This window comes from Suncus etruscus, chromosome 7 (genome assembly GCF_024139225.1).
Source record: "Suncus etruscus isolate mSunEtr1 chromosome 7, mSunEtr1.pri.cur, whole genome shotgun sequence".
Lineage (NCBI taxonomy): Eukaryota > Metazoa > Chordata > Mammalia > Eulipotyphla > Soricidae > Suncus > Suncus etruscus.
The window spans coordinates 47,269,494-47,285,542 of record NC_064854.1 but is presented as its reverse complement, the minus strand read 5'-3'; the positions used below and the strand labels follow the sequence as shown (position 1 = coordinate 47,285,542).

General features: G+C 37.5%; 1 protein-coding gene across 1 annotated transcript in view; it reads left to right on the top strand.

The window, feature by feature from the left end:
* Nucleotides 1-16,049, top strand: part of CATSPERE (catsper channel auxiliary subunit epsilon) — a 144,510-nt gene that overhangs the window by 69,599 nt on the left and 58,862 nt on the right. Inside the window, exon 9 of the mRNA XM_049777559.1 lies at nucleotides 2,379-2,431. Within this exon, the coding sequence (XP_049633516.1) occupies nucleotides 2,379-2,431 (53 nt within the window). The remainder of the gene's footprint in view (nucleotides 1-2,378; nucleotides 2,432-16,049) is intronic.

The window sequence follows — 16,049 nt, the reverse complement described above, 5'->3', positions numbered from 1 at the left end:
TTCCCACCAGCAATTAATAAGAGTTCCTTTCTCTCCACATTCCTGCCAGCACTGCTTGTTCTCATTCTTTGTGATGTGTGCCAATCTCTGTGGTGTGAGATGGTACCTCATAGTTGTTTTGATTTGCATCTCCCTGATGATTAGTGATGTGGAGCATTTTTTTCATGTGCCTTTTGGCTTGTATTTCTTCTTTGTCAAAGTGTCTGTTCATTTCTTCCGATTTTTGATGGGATTAGATGGGGGTTTTTTTCTTGTAAAGTTCTGTCAGTGCCTTGTATATTTTGCATATTAGCCCCTTATTTGATGGCTATTGGGTGAATAATTTCTCCCACTCAGTGGTGGCTCTTATTTTTCTTACGTTTCATAAATGAGTTAGATTGCTCTATAAATAACCTTTTAACTCATTTCACTCAGCATAATACTCTCAATGTCCATCTATGTATAAGTGAATTTTATGGCTTCATCTTTCCTAATAGCTACATATTATTTCATTGTTCTTGGGCACTTGGGTTATTTTCAGATTCTTGCTATTGTAAATAGTGCTGTGATGAGCACAGGAGTGCAGATGACTTTTTTTTTTTTTTACTGTTTTTGTGTTCATAGGGTATATTCCTAGAAGTGGTATTAATGGATCCATATGGAAGCTCAATTCCCGATTTTTTGAGGAATATACATTTTATTTTTCTGAAAGGCTGGACCAGTCATTATTTTCACCAGCAGCCAAATAGAATCTCTTTCTCCCCATATCCACACTAGCACTGGTTGTTCCTGCTCTTTGTGATGTGATGTGATGTGATGTGATGTGATGTGATGTGATGTGATGTGTGTGAGTCTCTCTGGTGTAATTTCTTCCTAGTGTAATCCCTTGATTATTAAAAAATGTCCCTCTCTTTCATAATATTTTAAGCCTAAATCTATGTCATCTGATATTAGTATAGTCATTTCAGTCTTTTTAATTGTTTGCTTGATTCTTTGACAAAAAACAGTCTGTGTTTACTCTGAATATTTCAATGTGTTTCTTGCAGGCAGAAAAACGTTGGATTCAATTTTCTGATTCATTTTGCCACTCTGTGTCTTAACTGTTGCATTTAGTTCATTAACATTTGAGGAAAAATTGTTGTCATGGGGCTTTGTTCTATCTTTTTATAAAAGTTTGGTGTGTTTTTGAGACTGTCTGCCATAAAGTAGACCATTCCGTTGTTTTTTCTTCAGGTTGGCTTTGAGTCTGTAAAGTTTCTGAACTGTTAATTATCCACAAAATAGTGTATCCTTCCTTCAAACCTGAATAAAGTCTGTCCGTTTGAAGTATATTTCTTGGTGATTCATTCATTTCATTGAGTTTTGTCACTATATTTCACCACTGCTTTGGGCCTGAACCAGGAGTAACCCCTGAGCATTGCCAGGTATGACCCCAAAACAAACGAAACTTTTAAGGGCCAGAGTAATATAGTGTGTAGGGCATTTGACTTCCATGTACCTGACCTTGTTCAATCATCCCATATGGTTCCCTCAAGCTTTCCAGGAGTGAGTCGTGAACACAGAGCCAAGAATAACCCTTGAGCACTGCTGGATATGACAAACAAACAAAAACCAATAACACACAAAGAATTGTTGAGAGAACAAATCAGGTCCTGGTTGACCAGGGTGAAGCCAAGTGCCTCTGAAAGTAAAATCTTACTGTGAAGTATACCTTCCAAATGAATTCTGGAAGGTCTTGGATTAGCAGGGAAATATTTTTAAACCTACTGGTTCACTGGATATTATCCTCTATCACAATCTAGCTTTCGGATTTTTCTTTAGAGTAGAGGTTGTAGAAAGTTTTTAAGACAAGTGTTGAGAGCAAACTTAGAAAGCTAGATATGAGTCCAGAAATATGATATAGTGGGTAAGTATCTCTATAGTGCATAGAGATAACCCAGGTTTTATCCTTGGCATAAATGTATATGTATATGGTCCTCTGAGCACTGAGAAGTAATCCCTGCAAGCAGAGCTGAAATAACCCCTGAGCATTGCTATGTGTGGCCTTAAAACAAAACAAAACCAGGCAGGGCGCAGAGAGGTAGTGGACAACCACTACCTTTAGGTGTCCTGGAGATAGACAAATTGAAGTAGCTATTTCAATTAAGGAAAAACTAAGTTTTTTATTTAATAGTTAGAGATGCTATTAAGAGCTAAACCTGCTGGTGAAATGAGATGCAAGTTGGGAATGCAGAGTTGATAGTCACAGTGTAAACATATTGGGAAAGATGTGTTCAGTTTGGTTATTTCAAGTACAAAACAATTGCTATTAGTTATGGTTATATTCTAGATCAAATGAATCTATCACCTAATAAACCACTAAATTTATCCTCAAACAAATAAAATTTGTTTCATTTTAGATTTTCCAAGTAGCCATTGGCTGTGATTCTACAAAGTACATTATTGTTAAAGGGTGAGTATCTTAGCATTTTAATTGTCTTTTTAAAAATTTTTTTTTGAAAAATATGAAATAAATGATGATTCGTAATGTCAATGCAAGCCTAATGACCTACAGCTTTATGATAAAACAAATAAAAGTTATGTTGTGTTCAAAATTGATTTTACAATTTGTCTAGATCAATTTTGTTCCAACTTTTGATCTTAAATATTGTATTTAAAAACTAAAAGGAATCCATAATTAACCCTTGCAATTACTACTGTCTTTATCATTTTCTCTAAACCAGTTCCCTTTTTTACTATTAATCTTTATCTATATAAAGCATTAGCAAGAATTAAAGCTACTTTTCTCTGTTTTTCATACTACTCAGATCTTTTATTGAGATTTTATTTCTGTCAGGGAATTGCTTACATAAATATAAAATAAACCTCAATTTTCTGTGCCATTTTCTACCTGCACTTCCTCCAGAGTATTCCAAAGTATAAGTTTTATTGATCCTACTGTGGTTGCTGATAAAATACAATGAATTTTATGCCAACCACTTTCTACAGCTCTTTTTTATATGAGGGTTATAGGTTAGCATACCTAAATATCCTTAACTGAACTTGAATGTATATGGAAACAGCTTTAAATTTTAGTTCCTTTTCTATCCCTAGGAGTAGAGTAAGAGTATAGAAACATGAGGAGATATTTGGTCTATTTTTGAAATTACTTACTCTCATCCAAAACTTATTTTAATAATTTTGAGTACTAAATAGAGTACTCAATTAAGTACGAATTGTAATAGCTTGTTTCTAAATGTATAATTAATCATCACCATGGCGGGAGAGATAGCATAGTTATTGGGCATTTGCCTTGCACGTAGCTGGTGGCACAAATCCCAGCATCCCATATGGTCCCTGTATCAGGAGCAACTTTTGAGCGCAGAGCCAGGAGTAACCTCTGAGCACTACCAGTGTGAGTGACTCCCCCCACCCCAAAAAAGAAAAAAAAATCTAAACAATCAAGCATCATCTCATTATTTAAGGAAATTTTATTTCCTAACACCTTTGTAGCCATAATTTCTTTACTTTTTTTCAGTAACAGTACTTTTTATTTTTTTAAATTAATATCTTTATTATGGCACCATGATTACAAACATGTTTGTAGTTGGGCTTCAGTTATTAAAAAAAATAAAAAAAGAACAACCCCCTTCACCAGTGCAACATAGTTAACTAATTTATACAAAACATTCCTTTTTAATTCGGAGATGGCCTTAGAGTTTTATCTACAGGTAAATGCTGGTATTGAAAGGTCCGGGCATCCTAATCTAGCTGCCCGACGCAGAGAAATGAAGAGGCTGAGGCCCCAGCAAATGCTCCAAAAAGTGCTTTATTGCTGACCGGAATGGCCAGGGTCAATGTGTGCCCAGAATAGGACAGGGACAAAGACCTCGTGGTCCCGTTGGTCCCTTCTTATATAAGATGGGAATTGGGAGGGGAAGGAGTGATGCCACTTCCTTGAGGGCTGGACTTCCGCTATGGTAACACGAATCATTGGTGAGGTAGGGGTAAAGGCGGAACTTCCTTAAGGGCGGGACATCCGCCAAGGTAAAATGAGTTATTGGTGGGGCCGAGGTAGTGACGACTTCCTTAAGGGATGGGACATCCACCAAGGTTGGTGGAGGCAGGGCTGACTTCCCTGTTCAATCCCCACTTCTTGTAGAAAGGCTTCTAATCCTAGAAGCCAGTGTGCTAGGGGGCCCTAGTAGGGGTATTAGATAGGGGAGAATTCCACCCCATAAAGACCATAAGGGACCGTCTAATAGCTCCTGTCTTCTTTTTGGTACACTCTCAATACTCCCTATAGCACCGGGAGTGAACTTGATTAAGCTCCACACATCCAGCGGGGCATCCCCCCCGCCCTGCAGTCACAGGGGTTTCCACATAGTCTTTTTACCAGTTCATCTGGGTGTATGACCTGATCAAGTCCTCCTTCAGCAAGTGCCAGAGAGAGCATTGCCAGAGTTAGTGAACACATCAGGGCTGGAGTGTGCCCGCCAGACCTGAATCTTGAGGGGATTGTCAGTGTGCTCCACTTTCCACTCATCATGGTTGAGATCAGCAGGGGCAGGTTTTAGATGGAAGGCGTGAACCCAGGAAGCATGCCATCCACCTTAACAGCAGTCGGGGTGATCAGAAAGATGGCATAAGGTCCTTTCCACATAGGCTCTAGTGTCTGCAAGCGGTACCGTCTTACCAGGACCTGGTCTCTCGGATTCTGGGGTTCATATGCCTGTTTGAGTCCCTTTCAGACTTGGCTTTGTAGGGCATCGCTGGCCGCCAGCCGAGTTGCTAGGAGAGTGGAAGGGGGAGAGAAAAACATAAGGCTCAGAAAGCATTTGCACTGGGGGGGGGGGGGGGAGGCACGCCACATGGTTGCTGCTGTAGGAAGACTAGGACTTTTATTCTGGTCCTATGAGCTGACTCAGCTGGATCTTCAGGGTTTTCTTCTTATAGGCTGTGAATTCCACCACGAAGATAAGGAGGTTTCTGCTTCCTTTTCTTCAATCCTGCAACTTAAACAGCTGTTGGGGTAGAGAGAACAGTAGAGCCCTAAACTCCAGTTGCATTTCCTGCACAGGGTCAGACAGAGATGAAGAAATTTCATATCTAGTAATAATTGTCTTACTTTTAACATTACCAAGGGAAGCATAATTTTTGCTCCTTTCCTTTTACAACCCATGTTTATTAAATGTTAGGGTTGGTTTATTTTTGCTACCTGCTTTAACCTCTGGGATAGATAGGCATAATGTTATCTTTAGTTGTTAACTTGGCTTATTAATTCCTGTGGCCTTTCTTTTCCCCTTATTTCCCTCATAGCTTTTCCTGATGACCATTTTGCTTCATGTTTTTCCTAGAGATTTCATCACCCTAGAAGTCATTAGAGGGAACGTGGTCGAAGATCAATTTTCTGTAGCTACTTCAGGCTGACAGGGGACTGCAGTCTCAATCTCTAGATAAGGTGAAATCTCATATTTCCCTAAAGGAGCAGTTAACTGGTTCACTTTTGCAGTCTTAACACCTGAAAAGGATCAGATCAATTATACAGGGGAATATTACTTAACCCAATCAGGCTTTGGAGCAGTAAATAGTATAACTTGAATGGCACAGCTGTCCTTATTGTCTGTAATGATAGCACAAATTAAACAACAGAAAACAAAGCAGTATAGCATTATGAATAAACACAGCTCTGAGTTACTTTAGTTAGACTAACATTTGCACTTACAGTTTATGATCTGGTTCAGTACAACTAGTAAGAGCATTTTCACATGTTACTTCAAAGAAGTTGGTTTTAAGTTAGGCCCACTAGAGTTTTAATTAGCTACCAAAAATAGTTTTTCTCTCCACCTTTACCTTGTACCTTACCAGGTATTTGAATAACTTAGCTTTTTCCTTTGCACATATACAGCACTGTTGGAGAAATCTCCATCTGGGGCACCCCCATTACTTACAGAGCTTTTCTGAGGATAGGTTGTAGACACAGTAGGTTTGTCACGTCACAGTCACTCAGGTTTGGCTGATGAGTTGGTCAGTTTAGCATGAGGATCTTGTGGCTGGCCGTGGGCATCTCACCCTCTGTAGGAATTTTTACAGGTGATTTGTCTGTCCCACTCCTCTCCAGGTTTGGAAGAGACTGACCTTGAATTCTCTTTCTCTTGAGATTGAGGGTGGAGGGTGAGTGCAGGGCCCACAGGCTGTGGTCAGTTAGTGCTGCTCCAGAATCTTCTAGGAAATCTTCAATTTCCTTATTCAGGCCATTTATCTCAGTCTCTTTCTGGTCTTTACAGCCAAATGCTTAAGGGTGCCTGCTTGTCACACCACCTCAACTCCAATTATTCCTCTGAAAGAGGGCTTTGGGGTCCCCTCACTAATTTTAAGATTTTCTGTCTGCATAGAGATCACTCCTCATACAGAGAGGAAAGCCATCTGCTTGTATCTTGTGCAAAGCAACATGATGCCGTGACATAAAATGGTACTAAAAGGTTCTAGGAGAAGAGAAAAAGCAAATATTACTTAAATTACTCAGAAAATTCTAGAATCTTTTTCTACAACGAAATCTTTCATATATTTTTTCTTAAAACCATGACCATTTTTACAAAGCCTCCTGTGATACAAATATTAATGTTCTTGGTAACAAATAATGAAAAATTGTAAAATAATATTTTAATCATGCTTACCTCTACATATAGAAATTTACTTAGTCTTCTGACCTCGGTTTACAGGCAGAAGACACCAGAAAACCAGAAAGAATGAATGCTCACTACTTCTGGCAGAACATGCTCAAATACATTTACACTTTTTTTTGTTAACCTAAAGACATATCAATAATCATTTAGTTTGATTATACAGATTTTTCCTAGTACACATTTTTAATTTCTTTTGCACCACTTTCCTTTCTGCATGCAAGGCAAATGCCCTACCATCCGGCTCCTTTTCTTCTTCTTTCTTCTTCTTCTTCTTCTTCTTCTTCTTCTTCTTCTTCTTCTTCTTCTTCTTCTTCTTCTTCTTCTTCTTCTTCTTCTTCTTCTTCTTTTCTTCTTTCTTCTTCTTCTTCTCTTCTTCTTCTTCTTCTTCTTCTTCTTCTTCTTCTTCTTCTTCTTCTTCTTCTTCTTCTTCCTTCTTCTTCTTCTTCTTCTTCTTTTCTTCTTCTTCTTCTTCTTTTTTAAACTTCTCCACTCATCCTTTGGAAGTGGTTTTGCTGCTAAAAACCTCCACGTGTACCGAACTCAGACTAGAACTTAGCATTGATTCCTTTTTCTTTAGGTATTCACAACCTAGTACCATCAAGATTTTCACATTAAGCTACCTTAAAATTCACCACTAAAATTGGTGAGATAAATTTGACATGTAATTGAGATACTGTAACAATAACATGCATCCACAAAGTTAACAATATCATTAAAAACAAAACAAAACAAAACAAAAAACCACAATAATCTGCAACATCCTCTTTTTTTTTTTTAGCTCCACAAATCACCTCTCCCAGCAGCCCGGGAATGTCTTCCCGCTGCTCTTACTGATACCTTGGGGCGCCACCAGGGTCGTGACCTATAGCACAGAGCTCGTCAGCTCGCTACTACTCAGATTCCTTGTTGAGCAGGGAACTCAAACCCTCAGTCACAAAGTCTGCTACTACTGACTTCCACGTAGAGTAGGGAACTCATACCCTCAGCCACTAAGCCACCACAAAGTCTGCTTCCCACTGGTCACAGAATACAACACAATCTTAAACTAAGACAGACACGAAGCAAAGCGCACTCACACACACACATCAGAAATCACCAGGCCCCCTGTTTACAGCTCTGTTCCGGGCAGGATGAGGATTCCTGGCTGGCTTGCCAATGAAAGGTCTGGGCGTCCTAATCTAGCTGCCCGACGCAAAGAAATGAAGAGGCTGAGGCCTCAGCAAATGCTCCAAAAAAGTGCTTTATTACTGACCGGAACGGCCAGGGTCAATGTGTGCCCAGAATAGGACAGGGACAAAGACCTCATGGTCCCGTTGGTCCCTCCTTATATAAGATGGGAAGTGGGAGGGGAAGGAGTGATGCCACTTCCTTGAGGGCTGGACTTTCGCTATGGTAACACGAATCATTGGTGAGGTAGGGGTAAAGGCGGGACTTCCTTAAGGGCGGGACATCTGCCAAGGTAAAACGAGTTATTGGTGGGGCCGAAGTAGTGACGACTTCCTTAAGGGGTGGGACATCCGCCAAGGTTGGTGGAGGCGGGGCTGACTTCCCTTTACAGTATTACCTGGAAGCTTATTAGAAAGACAGAATATCATGTGTCATCCCATACTTGCCAAGTCAGAATCACTATTTTTGAACAAATTCCAGGAGATTAACAGCATTATGATTGGGGAATAATGGCTCAAAGCAATGTATTTCTTAAACCAATTCCTAGAACTACAACACACAATACTACCTCCAGATTTCCTTTTTTTAACTAGATATTCCCATTTTTAACTTAAACACATAAACAAATGGGTATGAATTTTAAATACATAAGCAGGTTTACATGGATATGTGGGTTATGCACAGATTTGAAAGAATAATCAGGCAACCGTTTAGAGAACTCATAGTCTTGAAACTAGTTTTTCAAGAAATGTTAAAGGAACTTCTTTAAAAGACAAGACAAACTGCTTAGCACTTTGCCATTGAGTATAGCTTTCATTCATAGAGCTTATTCTTGCCTTCTTCTTTCTTAAATATTATTAATAAAGTATAATCACACTTTTTTAAAAATATTTATTTAAGCACCATGATTACAAGCTTATTCGTAGTTGGGTTTCAGTCATAAACAGAATACCCCCCTTCACCAGTGCAACATTCCCACCACCAATGCCCCCCATCCTCTCCCATCTCTTCCTGTATTGCGACAGGCATTATACGTCTCTCATTCTTTAGCATTGTCATGCTAGTTGTTAGTGTAGTTATTTCCCTAACAGCATTCACCACTCTTTGTGGTGAGATTCAAATTATGAGCCAGTCCTTCCGGCCCTCCCAGACCTTCTTAACTCTATTGTCTCTGGGCCTTATTATAGTAATGTCTTTAATTTTTCCTAAAACCCATAGATGAGTGATACTACTCTGTGTCTATCTCTCTCCCTCTGACTTATTTCACTCAGCATAATAAATTCCATGTACATACATGTATAGGAAAATTTCATGACTTCATCTCCCCTGACAGCTGCATAATAATCCATTGTGTATATGTACCACAGTTTCTTTAGGGCATTTTGGTTGTTTCCAGAGTCTGGCTATTGTAAATAGTGCTGCAATGAATACAGATGTGAGGAAGGGATTTTTTGTATTTTTTTCGTGCTCCTAGGGTATATTCCTAGTATTGGGATAGCTGGATAAAATGGTAGCTCAATTTCCAGTTTTTTGAGGAATCTCCATATTGTTTTTTTATAAAGGATGGACTAGACGGCATCCCCAAGAGCAGTGAATAAGAGTTCCTTTATCTCCACATCCCCGCCAGCATTGCTTGTTCTTGTTCTTTGTGATGTGTGCCAGTCTCTGTGGTGAGAGATATATCTCTTTGTAGTATTGATTTGCATTTTCCTGATGATTAGTGATGTGGAGCATTTTTTTTTCATGTGCCTTTTGGCCATTTCTTCTTTGAGGAAATGTCTGTTCATTTCTTCTTCCCATTTGTTGATGGGTTTAGATTTTTTTCTTATTAAGTTCTGTCAGTACCTTGTATATTTTGGAGATTAGCCTCTTGTCTAATGAGTATTGGGTGAATAGTTTCCCCCATTCTGTGGGTGGCTTTTGTATCATAGGCACTATTTCCTTTGAGGTGCAGAAGCTTCTCAGCTTAATATATTCCCACCTGGTTATCTCTGCTTCCACTTGTTTGAAGAGTGCTGTTTCCTCCTTGAAGATGCCTTTAGTCTCAATGTCATATAATATTTTACCTACGTGTTGTTTTATAATAGCAATGTCTTTAATCCATTTGGATTTTATCTTTGTGCATGGTGTTATAAGGGGTCTGAGTTCGCTTTTTTTTTGCAAGTGGCTAACCAGTTGTGCCAACACCGCTTGTTGAAGATGCTTTCCTTGCTTCATTTTGAATTTTTTGCCCTTTTATCAAAGATTAGTTGATTGTATGTCTGGGGAACATTCTCTGAATACTCAAGTCTATTCCACTAAGGATCTGTCTTTATTCCAATGCATGCTGTTTTAATAACTATTGCTTTGTAATACAGTTTAAAATTGGAAAAAGTAATTCCCCATATTCTTTTGCCCAATGATTGCTTTAGCTATTTGTAGGTGTTTATTGTCTAAATAAATTCAGAAGTGTTTTATCCACTTCTTTGAAAATCTCATGAGTATTTTTAGAGGAGTCATATTTAATCTGTACAATGCTTTGAGGAGTATTGCCATTTTAATAATATTGATTCTGCCAATCCATTAGCAGGGTATGTGCCTTCATTTCCTTATACTTTCCTTCTACTAAGTTAAAAAGTTTGTTCTGGGGCCGGGCGGTGGCGCAAGAGGTAAGGTGCCTGCCTTGCCTGCGCTAGCCTTGGACGGACCGCGGTTCGATCCCCCGGTGTCCCATATGGTCCCCCAAGCCAGGAGCGACTTCTGAGCGCATAGCCAGGAGTAACCCCTGAGCGTTACCGGGTGTGGCCCAAAAACCAAAAAAAAAAAAAAAAAAAAAAAAAAAAAAGTTTGTTCTAAGAATTGGGGCAATAATACAGGGAGAAAGGCATTTGCTTATGTGACTGATGAAAGTTTAATCCCCAGAACCTCATATCATCTCTTGTGCACCATCAGTAGTGATCCCTGAGCATAGAGCCAGGAGTAAGATTTGAACCGACTGGATGTGGCCCCAAAATAGAAAGTCGGTTTAGGGTTATTATACTTTCCAACAATGAATTAATGCTTCATTTATATTGCATGTAGTGTCTAGTCAGGTGATTTTTTTAGACCCATGAATATTTTATTACATATTTTGTTTATTTATAAATATTTATGCATTGTATATATGATTATATCTTCTAATACAATGTTAATTTTTGTTTATAAAATAAAATACAATTTTAGGTTTTTATAAAACTATACATATTTTTCCATTGTCTCCTCTCCTTACTCATACTAAATTATATCATATTAGAACTGGAGATTTTGTCTACAGAACTGAATGCTCCTAAGAGAGATTTCTGGTAAAAATATTGAGAAACTGATAGAGGGAATCAGACACTTTAGTGATGGTTGTGGTGTTGGGACATTGCCTATATAAAAAGTATTTGCAATATTATAGACCACAGTACCTCAGTGAAAATGGCAAAGGGAAAAAAAGATGATAGATTTAGGACATCTATCTGCCTTGCAAATGTATGCTCACAAGTTCAAATCTCTGATGTCTCACTTGTGCTGAGTTCAATTTTGGAACCTATGGTGTTTGAACCCCTACTGCTCTACTACCTGGGTCCCCACAAGCTATTTCTGTTAGCACTGAAGATAAGGGTACCAGAAAGGAGCACAGCTCCTCAAAAACATCACAACTAAAAAGAAGTACCACAGTAAGTCAAACCCTAGTAAACATGAATGTGTACCACAGCAAACCCCTGGCAAGCAGGGGAGTTTTCTCAATCTGATGTGTAACTCCCAGAGAACACCAAAGTTAGGCATGTGTGCAACCTCTGATCATCACAATGACAAGAACAAAAAGGATGGGAAGAGTAAAGGATAAAAAATATTTTTATAGATTAAAAGTGTTATAGTAAAAAGAGTCTGGAGCTGAAGAGATAGTACAGAGGTTATGAAGTTTACTTTATATGTTGCCAACCCAGGTGAAATTTCTGGCACCCCAAATAGTCCTCAGATCATGGCAAGAAGAAAATAGTATTAAGCCCTGAACACATCCCAGTACAGTTCCAAATCCAAAATGATAATAATTTGGGGGGATCGAGGTGTTTTGTGGTAGAAAGTATGAGTCACAAATATGAGACGAGGGTTTCAATCCAGAGCTATACTCTAATAACAAAATAAATACAGAGAAGAGGAAGGAAGTAAATAAAAATAATGAAGAGAGAAGGAGGGGGAGAAAGAAGGAAGGGGTGTAAGAATGAAAGAGGGAAGGATGAAAGAAAATAAAACAAATGATACATATATATATGTAAGTTATACATATATATAACATATATACATGATATCATTTTATGACACATGTATATGACACATACATATATACACTGCTGGATACATTATGATTTGTATCCAGACACATTTGTATCATATACTAATTAAATTTCTGGGTCATAATAAATTTAAATACTTTCAGAGGATATAATCTCACAGTTGTACAAATAGCAATTTTTGTTCCCAATGTATTGTTTGACATTCTCAATGATTCTGCAAATGGCATCTTATGAAATAGTGGATGGGCCAAATAAGTTAGGAACCCCTGATTTAAATACTTTTATTATTCTTATCCTTCCTTTTATTGTTATGATAGGCATAATTAATCTGCATGTTTTAGATTTTTATTTAAATATCATGATTACAAGATTGTTCATACTCAAGTTTTTTCCACAGATAAAGGTGTTCATGAATGAGTTACAGTCATACAATGTACAACTTTACCAGTGTGCATTCCCACATTTCCCACCAATAGTGTCAATAGTTTCCCTCTCACACTCACTGATGCTTTGAAGTTTTTTGTGGTTTAGATCTCTTACCTATTTCTTAGGTTGATTCCTAGATACTTTTTGATTTTTGAAACTATTTTAAATGGAATAGACTCTTTGATTCCTTTTTCCTCTGACTCCTTCTTTGTCTATATGAATGCAACTGTCTTGAGTATTGACTTTGTAACTGTTCACTCTGTTGTACTGGATTATTGTTTCTAGGAGCTTTTATTTTTGTTTCTGAATATTAGGTGGCTTCAGAGAAACATTGGAGTCTAAATTGTTCCTAGGAGGATGACAGTATTTTTTTAAAAAAAAAATGGAGTTGTTCAGGAATTCCAAGCATTATTGCTGTATTGCCAATACAACAACTTTTATGGGGCATGTTTTCTATTGCCAGAGCTTCCAGAAGGAGGAAGGAGTTGTGCCTGAACTCACTCCAAAAAATCCTATGGTAAAGTGGGTCATTAACAAAGTGGCAATTGTGGGTGATGGATGCAGCTGACCAGGCTTTGGCAGAGTGAGGACTTGGCTTGCCTTCTCCTCTTGAGAATGCCAGCTTTCAACTGCATGACCAGTGTACTCATAATTTTTCACAGCTTATTTTACAATTCTTTTCAGAACAGTGTCTATCCAGCTGGCCAAATGCAGACATGACAACTGCATTTTTCTGTTTTATATTTCAGCATATGATCTATCCTTTAGAATATACCATGTATGCTTAAAAATACGTTCATTATATTATTGAGGAAATATATATTGATAAAAACATATATCCTATTGTATTGGGGTAGATTATGTCCATCTAAACTAATTTAAAACGAACACTGCAGGCCAGTGACTCAGCAGCATGCCTTGCATGCATGAGAACTGGGTTCAATCCCTGGTACTGACAAAAATATTTCCCCTTGTGGCCAATAGATAGGTGTTAAAGTGAATAATTTACATGCTATTAGTCCTAGTACTATCTCCAGTATTTCATAGTCCTTCAAACACCACCAAGATGGCCCTGTTCACCTATTAATGTCGAGTACAAGCAGCATCACATCCTTGATGCTTGCATTGAACCATTAGCTCAGTTAACTAATTATACCAGAAGTGACTCCTGGGATTCCTAATAACTATCTGAGAGCCTCCCAGAAAGTTATTTAGTATTATAAATTTTTTCTACTAATGATTTTTAAAATTTTTCAGTATTTATATTAAAATTTTTAAATTCTGCTGTTTTATTCTACTGTTAGTTTGTTTTAAATTAATAGCAAGTTTATTTTATTTTATTTTAAAGTTTATTTTAGTTTATTTCTTTTGGGAAAGGAGAAATTTGGAACACACCTAACAGTACTCAGGGATTACTCAGGGGGCCATATATGGGGGACCATATGTGGTGCCAGGGATATAACCATGGTTGGACTGGTTCAGAGCAAGCATATTACCCCCTGGACTCTATCTATACCACAAATTTATGTTTTGCAATTTCTATATTTATCTCATGTATTGCTTACAGACTATTGTGAACTTTACTATGTTGCTACATTATGTATCATTTTTTAGGTAATATAGTTACAATAGTGCTAAATGTTTACTGTTTCGATAAACTTATACCTCACCACTGATAAAGTGACCAATGCCCTTCACCAGTCCATTTACGTTAGTTTGAATTGACCTCTTAATTTTTCCACCACCACTCACAGCCAACTAGACAGTTTTGTAATTTTGGGCCAATAGCTTGCTATCTTTTGATGCAGTTTATTCTCTATTACTGTGTTTCTCTAGTTTATTCTCTATTACTGTGTTTCTCTATATAGTACATATGAGTGAAATCATGGAGTATTTTACCTTCTCTGTCTGATATATTTGCTATGATGATATCTTCTAGTTCCATGCAACTTGCAAACAAACTGTATAATTTTATCTCTTCTTATAGCCTTTGAGTATTCTATTATATATACTACAATTATATATATATATGCTACAATTCTTTGTCTTTTAATCTCTAAATGAACATTTGGATTGTTTCCTTAACATGACCATTGCACTTAGGGCTCCAGTGAACATAGGTTTAGTTTACTACTTTTACTTTTAACATTCTTTTTTTTTTTAAATTATTTTTAGCATTCTTGCTAGGTTTATAAATGATTGATTCACTGCCTTTACAATATGTTTGTTTTGTCCATGTAATATTTTGGTTCCTATCGTTCTTTTACTCTTTAATTGCTTGTTTTCTTTCATCTTAATTTTTTATTTAGTAAGTTTCTTTAAATATTTTCCTATCTCTCTCTTTCTCTCTCTCCTCTCTTTATCCATTCCTTCATATTTAAAGGTTCAAAATGGGAGGGGGGTTAAAAGAGGGAGATATGGGATACATGCTGGGAACAGGGGTGGAGGGAGGACAACACTGGTGGTGGGAATGCCCCTCATTCATTGTCTCTATGTACCATAAATAATTCTGTGAAAGATTTGTAATGCACTTTGGTCACAATAAAAATTTATTTAAAAAAAAAAAGGTTCAAAATGAAGGGTTACTCCTGGCTATGCACTCAGAAATCACTCCTGGCTTGGGGGACCAGATGTGATGAAGGGGGCTAAAACCGCAGTCCGTCATAGGCTAGCGGGTGCAATGCCTTACCACTTATGCCACTTATGCCACCACTCAGGCCCCTCCTGAGCACTTTCAGGTCTAATTTTTTTAAAAAAAATATTTTCCTATATTTCTTGTTTATCGAAAAGCTCCTCCTTTCTCCTTATATTCCAAATAGAGTACTCTTGGTTGCAAGTCTTTTTCTCTCAGCTTTGTGTATATAATTTCTTTCACTTCCGATGTGCAACATTACATTGAGAAATCTGCTAATAACTTGTAGAGGTTTTATTATACATTTTACATTTTATGCTTTAAAGATCCTATCTTTGACTTTTAACTTTTTCCAATTTAATATGTCTCGGTCTTGAATGCTTGGGATATAATTGAGATAAACCTATTTTTAAGCTTTCATGTATTCTTGGTTGTCTCTTAACCTTTTTAAATCAGCCCTTTTTTTACTTTATTTAAAGACAAAGATGCAAAGAAAGGACAAGGTGAAGTTACAGTGGGAAGGAAATCACAAGAAATCCCCTTGCTGACACCTTAATTTTGAATTTTCAGCCAAATAAAACAAAACACATGCACATTTACTTTGTTCCTCAAGTTCCCAGATTGTTGTACATTGTAACATTTCTTAGCCTAAAGCCACAAAAGTTATGTAACTCCTTTAACATTAAAAGCTATAGTATTGTTGACACAGTTAATCATAATACATTATTTCATTAAGGATGAGTCAAAGGAGCACAGCCAAGATGGTGTTAGTATGACAATTGTTTGCATAGGCCCAGCAAAATATAGGAGACATGGAAAGGAAAAGCCTTGGCCTAAATAAGGAGACCATACCCCTGAAGTTTTCTGGCATAAGACCAACTC